Source organism: Rhipicephalus microplus, chromosome X (genome assembly GCF_043290135.1).
Source record: "Rhipicephalus microplus isolate Deutch F79 chromosome X, USDA_Rmic, whole genome shotgun sequence".
Classification (NCBI taxonomy): Eukaryota; Metazoa; Arthropoda; class Arachnida; order Ixodida; family Ixodidae; genus Rhipicephalus; species Rhipicephalus microplus.
This window is the reverse complement of record NC_134710.1, coordinates 400792352-400804853: the sequence shown is the minus strand read 5'-3', so window position 1 is coordinate 400804853 and position 12502 is coordinate 400792352. Positions and strand designations below refer to the sequence as shown.

At 44.1% G+C, this 12502-nt stretch overlaps 1 protein-coding gene across 1 annotated transcript in view; it reads right to left on the bottom strand.

Moving 5' to 3' along the window:
• The window catches only part of LOC119161863 (protein tolkin), a 420624-nt gene that overhangs the window by 219640 nt on the left and 188482 nt on the right, over nucleotides 1-12502 (bottom strand). The window contains 1 exon segment of the mRNA XM_075876846.1: nucleotides 3510-3737. Coding sequence (XP_075732961.1) covers nucleotides 3510-3737 — 228 coding nt within the window.

Below are 12502 nucleotides of genomic sequence, written 5' to 3'. Positions count from 1 at the left end.
AGGCCCGCGTGCCCCCCAAAAAAGCTACTACGCGTCCGGCAAGTCGCCAACCCACCTCATGACTTAGCCGCCCATCGAAGTGAATTCTGTCTCGTTGAAAACCACCCCACCTATGCCAGTCTCTGTTTATTTCCACCACCTCAAATCCTTTCCCTCAACTCATCCGCCATATTTCTTGGTTTGTGTTGACAACCGCTCTTTGCAGGTTGCTGTCACGGACCGGTACCTCTGGTATCATCCATATCACTACCTGTACCTGAGGAGAAGTGGCACCCATGTTAACGACCCCTTTTGCCAGTGTGGTTGCTAGTCCTGCTGTATCTTCATTTAGGACATCTTTTACACCACCTGAAATTATCACGAGGTTTTGTCTATCAGCTGTAGTTGTAAGTTTTGCGCTCGCTTGCCTCATGACTGCTTCCAGCTGGCGTCCTGGAAACGCCACTACTACAACCCTCTTGTCACCTCTTACCCTATTTTTGATTGCTTCTGTGCATCCGTTTAAATTCGAGTCCCCGGCGATTATCACATGCTGTGACTATTCAGCTCGAGCGTCCTGCACCTGGGGGTTGCTTGCACCTGTGACGCCGGCTGCTTTGTCCCCTCCCGGCCCCACCACTACTTCGCTGAATCAGGGTCTTGCGACAATTGAAACGGCTGAACCTGTTTTCTCCAAACTTGCTTGCTCTTTCTTTTCCGCCGTTCTGATTGCCGGTTCCCTACTGTTCTCTCCGTAGGCCACTACTTTGTTCAGCTTCGCTAGTGCTTCCTCGGCGGACTTCAGCCTTTCTCCCATTGCCCTCATTTTTTCTTGCTTTGTCGCCAACGCAGTCTCCAGCTCGGTGATTCTCATCAGCAGTTCACTCTGAATAACCATCATTTTGTCCATTTTTTTCTCGACCACACATTGCCCACTCTTCGCGTCAGCCTCTTCTCCATCCGCTTCTACACTTGGGTCCATTTTCAAACCCACTCCGCATCCTGAACACTTTACAGTCTTTTTAACCACGTCTTTTTGACACCGATTATCCCTATGACTTGTCTCACTCCATAATTACAAAACTCGAGCCCTGCAATACGAAAACAAGAAAGTCTAAGCTATACTACAAAACTTTGCGTGGTCAATGTACGTGCACCTCCCAAACGGGGTGGCAAGGGAAAAAACAAGAACAAAAACCAAATACACACACGCGCACAAAGTAACAAATACCTGGTGACTGACCCCCAAAAAAGCCGTACTATGTAATAAGTGCTACAAAGATTTTAACTGCTACCTTACTGATTATAAAGACAAGCTCAAAACTTGCAAAGCCACTTATCTGCGCAATCGATCGAGAACGCTCAAAAAACACGTCCATGCACCGTGACAGTCCGAACCGCGAAACGCTTGGACTGGGGTAAGCGCCGCCAAGTGTTGAAAATTATATGCTCGCTGCAGTTGAGGATAGATGGAGCACGTGTTGATTTCAGAAGTAGATTTCTGTTTACAGTGTGCCTCATTCTTCAAGTAAATAAACCTACGTTTCTCTCTCCATGAACGCGTCTCTTCACTGTTGAACATCAGCTATGTAGACGACGGGGGGGAGCAAGCTACGCTAAAGAGAATTGCCGAACATCCACGCCTTATAACTGGTGGTAGTGGTGGGATTCCATCAACTCCAAGCGCTGACAGCGCCTCCTATTATCTACATGACCCTCAAATGCACCAAGGCGCATTGTCTCGGTTTATTACAATAATTTTATTTCAAATCATAATTTTGAAAATGCCAGTCCTTTGTCTTCCCTTCGTTTGTCACAATTACTGTAAAACTAAAAGTTATGAAAGTGCGAATAGCTTTCACGGTGCTTTTTACTAAAGGTCATCATCAGTATCAACATTTTGAGTATCATCATCAACAGGAAGATAATTTTTCTAATAGTTCTTACGGTGCTTCTTACCGAAAGTCATCATCAGTGTCATCATTTCGAGTATCATCATCAACACGAAGACAATTTGCGAATAGCTTTCATGGTTCTCTTTACTGAAAGTCATCATCAGTATCATCATTTCGAGTATCATCATCGACATGGAGAATTTTACAAACAGTTTTCAGGGTGCTTTTTACTGAAATTCATCATTAGTATCATCATTTCAAGTAGCATTGTCGACGCGAAGACAATTTTGGGAATAACTTTCACGGTGCTTTTTATTGAAAGTCACCATTGGTGTCATCATTTAGAGTATAATTCATGAAGATAATTTTGTTTCTTTCATTTGTTAACTTCTTCGAATGGTCCCGTGACCTGCGTTATTACTACTTTTTCTTCTTCTACTACTACTACTACTACTACTACTACTACTACTACTACTACTGCTACTACTAGTCTGCCGTGGTGGTGAAGTGGTTGCGGTGCTCGGCTACTGACCCTAAGGCCGCGTTCACACTGAGCATTCCGGCCGCCGAAAGTGCTCCGGATCCGGTTCGGTGGCTCCGAGATCCGCCGAAAGGGCCCTCTCCGCGCCGATCGCTCTCGGACCGATTTTTGCCTGCCGAATCGGTCACCGCAGACCAATAGGAGCGCTAGTCAAGGAAATTTGAAAAATGACGGCCAAACCCTACTCACCTGTTATGCCGCAGTGCACGTAACTGAATGTTGAAACCAACGGGAGTTTAACCTACTCTGTGCCTACTTCGCCTCCGTAATTCGTGAAAGAGGTGACAGAGCTTGCTGTTGGCGTGACCGAGCTTGTTGCGGTGTTGCAGAGGAAAACGAACCCACCAACGCCGCTGGCGTCGGTGGTTTTTCTGCTATTCGTGCATTACAAGACAGCCACTTGCCAGCAAAGTAAGCAATACTGTCTTTTCTTGCTTCTTGCGTACGAGAATCGTCGAAGTATACACCACCGGATATCGTAGTAGCGTTTGCGAGCCGCGACAACAACCGGGTGACAGCGCATCCATCCCGCGTTCGCCCCGTAGTAAATGGCATATTCGGCGGCGCGGGGCACGTCCAGTGCGAACGACGCTGCGTTTCGGCGGCAGGGGAATTTCGGTCGCTGTACAAAGCGGATTTTTCAGTGTGAACTAGGCATAAGATGGCAGGTCTGATCGCGGCCGCGGCAGTCACATTTCGGTGGAGGTGAAATGCTACACGCCTGTTATGTGCGATGTCACTGCACGTTCAAAGAACCCCAGATGGTCAACAATTTCTTGAGCCCTTCACTATGGCATCTTAGATTAAATGGTGGTTTGGGAACGTAAAATCAAAGATCTTAGTACAACAACAACAACAACAACAACAACAACAACTACTACTACTACTACTACTACTACTACCAGTACTACTACTACTACTACTTCTACTACTGCTGCTACTACTACTACTACTACTACTACTACGACGACGACGATGACGACGACGACGATGACGACGACGACGACGGTACAGGGTAAACTAGCAATTATTCGCGGTAATATAAATGTGTACCTTAATAATACGCCCATTTGAAGGGGATGTTGCTCACTCACCGAGCAGTGGTGACTTGTGCCAGTATCCGTCTCGCACCTCAACGAAGTCGGTCTCGCAGTTGTCCGACTCGTAGATGTCCAGTAGGGTGACATTGAGCACAATGCGCTCGCCGTGCGTCGCCGTGATGTGCCACTCGCAGTGATCGCCTCCGGACGGCGGTGTCACGCTATTCACCAGCTCCGGGGACGCGATCAGGCCGCTCGGCTCCTGCATGGTGCGGCCGCGCACTGCGTACGGCCAAATATTCATTAAGAAGCGCTCATTGGGCAATGACGTCTGCACAGGTGGCTTTCAGTGCAATGCCAAGCGCGTAGCGAAGTAAATTCACGAGAGTGAGTGCAGTTACCGAGGACATAGTTGATGGAGATATATGCTCGCCGCTTCAGTTTTTCACATCATTGCTGCTCATGAGAGAGTATCGCGAAATACCGCATTTTCACGTTTTTTTTAACTGAACCTTGCTTGAGAAATATAGTGGGCGATAGATGATTATTAATACCAAGCAATACAAATATTGTGGTAGCAAATAAAGTGGAGAGTTGTGACAAGATTCCCCCAAAGGAGGCAGAAATAACGTTTTTACTAAGATGAAGCCTTCATTTAGGCAATGTAGTGGTCCATACAATACTATGGCAACCACAATATACAATCTGTGGTTAGTCTATAGAAAAGTTTTTATAGTTAAATTCATTTTAAGCGAAGAGAAAAATGTTTTCAACTGAATATCGAGAATATCTTTCCTGAAGTTTCTTTTCAATGCATGAAAAGTTGGCACAAGATAACAGCGGCCGCCTCTCCTGAGTGAATAATACAAAGTGCACAACTTCAACACAAAGTCTCGCTAGTTTTCGCACCTCAAAACGGTCGTTGGCCAATCTCAGATAGCGCAAGACAGCAAGGATATTACAAGACAGCCCACGGAAATCCCATACGTCTTTGAAATCGTGTGTTCGACTTGCAGGAAAGGCTGTGGAAGGTGGTCGCAAAGTATGGTATCATTTGTCGTCTTGGGCGCTTGCAACCCTATAGCATGCGTAATGCTGATCTGTCCCAAGATTCCAAAGGGACTTGGTTTTGGGCGAGTTGGTGCTTACATGGTGCAGATGACTGAGGCGCAGTAAATATATCCTGAAACGGGGAGAATAGGAGAGAATTGCCTTGGCACTGTTTTTATCTTTTCTTTTATTCTACCTCTTTCACAATATGTTTGTTGCACCTCAGTCATCTGCACCGCCCCATGATGTATCACTATCACGTAGGTCCCGTTATCCAGTTTTGTTGTTAGGTTGAGCGCTCAGAATAGCCACGTATTGGGTGCTATTCAAAGAAATGGATGATGTGTGACAACCGTTATGTTACCCTGCCAGAAAAGAAACGAAACATTTTACTGGCTCCACGTGAGGGGCAGTAAAGCTGTCCTTCAGTGCAATATAGTCGTTAATCTCTCTGCCATTCCTCTCAATGCCATCTGAAGTAGGAGAATGTCAGTCTCAGATATAATATATAACTACGCAAATCATCAGCCTAACGTAACATCCCTAATCTATATGGCAGTACTCTAGCTAAATCAATGGTGATGCAGTGAAAAACGAAGCAGCAGGGTACTAATAATAGCTATGAAGAAATCCATCACAAAAGCTTCCAAAAAGTTTCGAGTCATAAAACATAACAACAACTTGAGCCTCACTGACAGATTTATAATTTGCTGCCGTCCTCTGTATCCCTTACTTTTCTTTCGCACTCATTGTGAGAATGATACAGACCAGTGGTAATATATATATATATATATATATATATATATATATATATATATATATATATATATAAAGCAACCTTTCCTGTAACCGGTGAAGCAACCTGTAAACCAGGCCATGCAAGGTGGCAACTTTTGCAGCTTAATTTCTTGCTAATAATGACTACGAAATATTGACTATCTTAGTTTGCTCTCTAATGTTCATCACGCTGTATCCTCTACCTCAGTGGTTGTCTCTTAACGCCTAACAATTCTCGCTTCATTGTGGTTCTAATCTATAGTGAAGTTTCTTCGCTGGCCTCCAATTTTCTGCCTCCTACGTTGCGCAACCGGCTGCGTGCAGTCATATTTCGACTCAAATAAAAACAAACTGGAGTCAATCATTCACCATACATATAAAGCTCCACCGGCAACACCGTGCCGTACAATCCCGCGTAGATCGAGTGAGAGCACGAAATGTACGATGCGACGTTTCCAGTCTCCGAATATTGAGAACTTGTGCAGAGAAGAAAAACTGAAGTGCAAAAAAAAAAATGTAACTATGGCACACGGACTTGGTCGGGATCACGTAAAAAAAAAGCAAGCTAACGCAATAACTCCGTAGGGCGCACACAGCGGTAATGTGTATATATTGCCGAGAACACTCGTATAGCTCCATGCACTGGCGGCGATGCTGATGCCGCGCGATGGAAACATTCAACTGTTGCCGCTCCGATACCCGCGATGCGTACCAATGCTCAACTGCGCGCGAAATTCAGAGTCTCGCTCGAAGGTGCAAGCTGATGCATACCGTGCGTCCTGGTGCACACGCCGCGAGGCGAGTGGGTTCACCGAAGACTGCAAATTCACCACACCCGTAGGTTGTGCTCCCCTTCTCTCTTTCCTCGCGATACGTTACCGATCCAGACTTGCTGTCGAGCTATGTGGGCCCCAGTAGAACGTATATAAGAAAAGAATCAGATTGTCGTTTAGCGGCAGCTCAATTAAACCAACAATAAAATTCTCCGCCTTCGCGAATGTCGAAAATTCACGTGGGAAAAAAATATCAGTGGCGACGGTGTGAAGGTGGGCGACGATTTAGGATACGCGAAAAGATGAACGGAACTGCCACAGACGTCGTCGTTCAGCTGTTCATGAGCCAGTGACAACACTGAGCGATTTCTGTCGTTCTCCGGCTATTACGGCTTGGCAAAAAGCGTTCGATATACGCCGGCTGCTGCTGCTTCACTGCATATATAGTGGTTACGCCATTCTAGTCTCTGGCATTTAGATAAAGCGAGTGAGAAAGAGCGAAGGGGTGAACACCTCACGCTAGATCAGAATAGAGTGAGCACTGGCGTGCCTATTTCATTGTAACAGCGGTGCGCGTCGTATTAAGAGCCCCCCTCCCCCCCCCCCCCCCCCACACACACGATTTCTCGTCAGCACATGACATAGGAGCGCAGCAACGATCGATTTATTCGCGAATCGCGTGAATCGTGCTGCTGGTCTGTTTGCCCATATTAGGCTTCTCTTCCAGCAGTTGTAGCCTATAGAATCTGCGCCAATGAGAACAATATGAAAGCAAAAGAAAAACAGTTTCGTATACACTAAATATACCAAACAGTTCGCGCGACAGCTAATGACCGTAGACGCAAACGTCGTCTCGCTGGAACAGCCATCGACAGACAACTCCGCGATTCCACGACGTGTGTCGCCAGCAATGCAGCTCAAACCCTCCCCACCTCCCCGAGCTATAAGTCGAAAAACAGTTAGACCGGCAAGCTTTGCCCTGAAGAAAACGAATGCTGAATGTTGCATACAGAAAAGTCAAATATATATATGCGCCTAATTGCACTTATTTTGTTAGTAAAATGAAAACATGGCGACAGTGAGAAGTACGTGCAGTGAATACACAGCAGACCGTATACAATGCACACTTCGTGGAATGGCGTTCGTACTTAGTACGTCGGATTTCGGAGGCTTGAATACATAAGTGTCACTTCAGGTCCACCAGAGTTTGAAGCGTTTTGTAGCTACTTTTACTCCCGTATGCCTCAAACAGGTATGCAAATATGCTTTTTTTGCGAATTGAAATAATATATAAATAAATAAACATTTTTCTGCTTGTGATTTGTCTGCTTATAAGGTTTTTTCTTTAAAAAATGGCGCTAAAAAGAGAATTGTGGATTTACCTTGTTTAATGCTATGTATATCTCTCGCAAGGTAAATGTAGCAGTGGTCGGGCACGAGCGCTTACTCGGCTACACAAGGAAGAAAACGAAGACGGAATAGAACTGCCTGCGGAGCAATTGGAAATTTGGAAGTTACAGTAACAAAATTGCAATGCAGACTACCGTCATTAAATTTCTACTTACACAGGCCTCGATTCGTTCCATATCCTGAATGTATCTTCTGTAATGAAGAAGAAACGATCGCACCCTTCTTTATGGAGTGTGGAACCTATGGCAAAGATGTCAAAGAAGAACCTATGGCACCTTTTCAAATAGGTGTCTTAAACTTTCTACATTGGCATTGCTCTCTCTGGGGTCGTCGGCACTAGGACACTGTGACAGGGCAATTTACGAGGCTATATTTAAATATTTAAAGAAAGCAAAAAAAATGCCATGTTAAATCTACCAGGACATCTAAAGCAATATGTTTCGTCTATCCTATCACCTTAATTCTATGATTTAATTAGTTCCTCACTTTAAGTAGCATTCCATTGAAAGACACTAAAATTATCACAAATAGCTGGTCCTTGTTTAGATTAACTTTTCGCATGTTTTTGCTCTTTTTTCCTGTTTTTTCATCCTTCATTATTATTTTTTATTTTGTTTCAGACTTTCTACTGTTTCAGACTTTCTATCCCCCGTGGTAGGTAGTGCCAATCTTCCGGGAACCATCATCATCATCATCATCATCATCCGGCGCTGTGTCTTCATTTTCGTTACTACAGGGTGTACAGAGATCGTGAGCATTGGTTGTGCTAGGAATCACTACAAATGTTCTTGAAAAGTCGCCGGTAAACTTAAAACTATTCTATTTTCTGGTTATTTCTTTTTTTCACCTTCGTTTTGATGTCATATTCCATATGCACATGAACTCATAGATACGTTGCGCAGTGGGGCCGTGCGGGGACCCTGAGACGTAATATGAGCCCGAACTTCCTGGTACAATAAAGTTTTACCTCCTCCTCGGGTTTTGTCTACGGTATGGTATCTTTCTGTACATTGGTAGTGCCATTTAGTATACTATATGAGGTTCGGCATGTCGCAAACCTGCAAAGAGATGAAAAATGTTGGGGCTCGGGTGAGTTGGTTACCCATGAACTTAGATTGTATTAGCGCTGACACAAGTTAAGTACTGCAGACAGAGTCATGACGGACGTCAGCAAAAAGGAAGTACTTCATCAAACCAACAGCCGCAGGGTGTGTGTGTGCGTATGTGTTTGTATGTGTGTGTGTGCATGCGCGCGTGCGAGTCAATACCTAGAGATGAATATGATTAACAATCCCACTTTGCTGCATTTCAATAGATTCTCTTCACACTGGCGCGCAGCTGGGCTTATGACTGAAGTTCTCTCTTTCAAAGAGCAGCGCACAGCATGTAGCTGTATTCTTTCTGAACCAACGTGCGATTCAGTTACTTGTACCGACTCCACGGTACGGTTACCTCTTATTGCAGCTGTGAAATAGTCTACGTTTTATGCCCGCCTGGTAGGATGCGGCAGCTTGATGCTGAAATTGTGCTGTCTAGCTTGCATTGAACTCCCCCTGAATCAGCCCACTTGTTTTATCGACTCACAACATTTTTCTTAGGTAGCGGAAAAAATGTCAGATGGGTGATATCGTTGGATCGTGTATCTTGTCGTATTAGTGCCCTGAACGGCGCGCATAAAAGGAGAGGCGTCATAGTGTTACCTAATGTCTTAATTGGCGTCCAAATACACGAATCTTCTGCGTCACGATTATATTGTTTGCATGAGCAGTTACAAAGTGGAGGTCAGTTTTTTTTAATGTCTGAGGAACCTACGACCAGATTTTACGATAACGGCTTCTTAAAGCAATTTCAAGATGTATTGCAAGAAGCATGCCAAGGCATATGAGAGATGATGGTTGTTTACGGTGCGGTATATTGAGGCCATGAATAATGATCAACTTCAGGCACAAAATTTGCAAAAATAAAAGCAACAAAGGAAATAAAGGACAGCGTTGTGTTCCCCGCCAGCGTGCAGCGATGAACAAATGATTATGTCGAGAAACCTAAGGACGCCATCAACCACTATTAATTGAAAATAGCTTAGATTAAACCCAGCGACTGTGAAATTGATACATTAGTGTATATCGAGACGACCGCCGTGAACTTGAGTGCATGCGGGATGGTGGTTTCGTAAAATCCGTTTTTTCTGGCGGCTATTCACTTAACGCCATCATTGTCAGGAGCGTGCAAACTCCAGTTATTGAATGTTTTATTTTCGAACAGAGATAAATAACGTGTCCCTTGGGCCATAGGAACTGTACACTCACACCCATTTTGCCTGTATCTCGATATTTTTTTCTTCTGCTTGAAGAGCTATGTTTTAGGTTTTTAGACGTCGTCCCAGCAAATTATATATATATATATATATATATATATATATATATATATATATATATATATATAGAGAGAGAGAGAGAGAGAGAGATATTTATATATATATTAGAGTTACCCCCTTCTTCTGTCGTTGCAAACATAATAAACAAACAAACAAGAGGTGATTTTTCACAGGAACACAAACGAAGCAGAAATTCTGTTTTTTTTTTTCATTCTTGAAAATATTGTTAGTTGTAATAAACACATCAGTCAAATACAAAGGTGCGTTGAAAAAAATTATGTCAGTTATTTTGTATAGCGAAAAATATGCGCAACCATGAACTACAGCAGATATTTCTAGTTAACTCTGTCTTTAGAGTATACTCTACTCTCCTGTATGCACGGCTGCCAGTGCATGATTAACGTTACTTTTTTTATTTCCCCAACATATTTCTGACATCAGCACCCAGCTATTCGAACTAATCAACAAACGCGCTGTTAGTGAACTACAAACGATTTACTGGTGAACGCGTTGATCACATGACTAACAACATTTCCGGGGAAAATTAAATGAGCCCAAAAAACTTTATGAGCCACTGGGAAACTCTGCAAGCGACTCAGTGAAAACGAAAGCCCGTATCCGCTTATTACACGCGTGACTGCCAACTCTGGTACCAATATAAAGCCTTCGCACCCACCGCAAGTCCCAGCTACGACGTATTTAGACCATGCATGTTAATAATAGTTCGCGCAGCCAATAGCAAAATACCCATTTAAGTGAGCACATCGAATGCAGTGTTGAATAAGTCGAATTCGTTTACATGCCAAGCCAGTAATCCAAAAACGATGAAGGAAGATTACGGCAAAAGTTTCGCAGTTTCTCAACCCCCAATATTTTTTTATACTCTGAGTCTATGGAACGTTTTTGTTGACCCTGGATAATTTTATTATGGCTGAATGTTTTCGTTTCTCTAAATAACATCTGGGAAGTCAACATGGCCAACGAGCAATAAACAAAATCTTCACTTTTCAATAAAGAGCGTATGCACTAATGTCACCTTACTGAGGGCAACAGCGCAAAAAACGGGATAGAGAAATATTGAACACACGATACAAGCGCTTCATCTTGGCTAAAGTTTTGTTGTACGGCCACCAAAGCGAAAGGCTGCTTTATCTGGATCTATTTATTTATCTCCAGGAGCACAGTGCAAACTCCGAATCGCACAGGTGGCGCATACGCGCCGGCGTAAAGCCAGTGCATTTTTATACCTTCCGAGCTAACCCTTCACCGTCTTTGCCCAGAAAGTTTCCCGATGTGCTATAAATCCTCATTTAAACGGCTCACATACGACCGTAATATGTAGGACGCAGCGTTGAGCGGCTCGTTTCCAGGATAAGCTACATATTTTGTCACTCTTGCAAGCGAGCACAAAATCAAAGGGGGAAAAAGCTCTCAAAAGAGAGAGCACATGCCACGGAGCGCATCCAATACCTGACATACTGAAAATCTTGTGTGGTGGCTAGTCGGAATATACTGCAAGTAAAGGCTGCACTGACGAAAACTGGACTGACACTGGGAAGGCGCATCTAACAACTGAAGTTTATTGAAACAAAGAACGAAAAAGGGGAATGGAGTAACGTACAAGGGAGTGGGCGCTGCAAACCACACATGATTCTACCGGGGTGCTATCTATGCCGCAATACACGTGCTTTTATTAGATGTTTCATTTTGTTTGCTTATCTTATTTGTCTCTGTAAACATGCTACTTGTATATCTGTAAGTGCTATCGGAGGTGTGATAATGCATGCGCCAAACTTCCCAAACATCAAAAAGTAAGCTTCAATGATTGTTTTCCCGATTTCGTCTTTGCTTTGAGCTAAAGTAGTTGTTTCCTCCAAGTTAGGTTAACATTTGCCATCACATTAGCGTTGAGCGAGATTTCTTTCTATTGCTAGCCTACTACATAAATTACTGTAATCCTAGAGCCTTTTATAAAGGCACCTTCCAGGCTGTCCAATGTAAAATGCCCTACATCTCAAGGCAATCAAGTACACCACTCCTATCCTGCCCCTGCACTGAACAAAATTTTAGACATGTCTCACACTACATGCTTCTTCTCTGACGTCGCCTTTACAACCCTCAGTATTAACATTTCAACACAAGCCTACCAGTTAATTAGGCGCTGAGAAAACCACTTGCACACCTGGCCGGGAAGACACTTCTTTAATCTATGCGCTACTGTGTGCGTGTATACGGCAACACCACCACCGAGTTCTTACTTCGTTCCTTCGCCTTCAGTTTTTCGTCCTCAACTTTGCAGTGCAGCCTTTACCTGCTGTCATACAGACATATTCCATGTTTTTAAACAGCGCCAGATGTCGTCGACGTAATGAGGTGCTTGTAGCGACGTCGTGGTGCATCGTGACCGGCACGCTGTACTCGGAGGCAGCTTTGCAGCTGCTGTGTAAGTTGTCACGTGATCATAAATCATAGAGCTCTGAACTTGGTAGAGCCTACGCACCGCGACGTTGCTAGAAGCGCCTCAGTAAGCAGACGGCGCCTACCACTGTTTACAAGCATGGAGTACGTCTGTAGGATTCAGCACACGTGCGAAATAGCGGATAGAATCAGAAGATGTGGAGGCGTCCATAATTTCGCCTAACGCCACTGAATGATGAAATCCG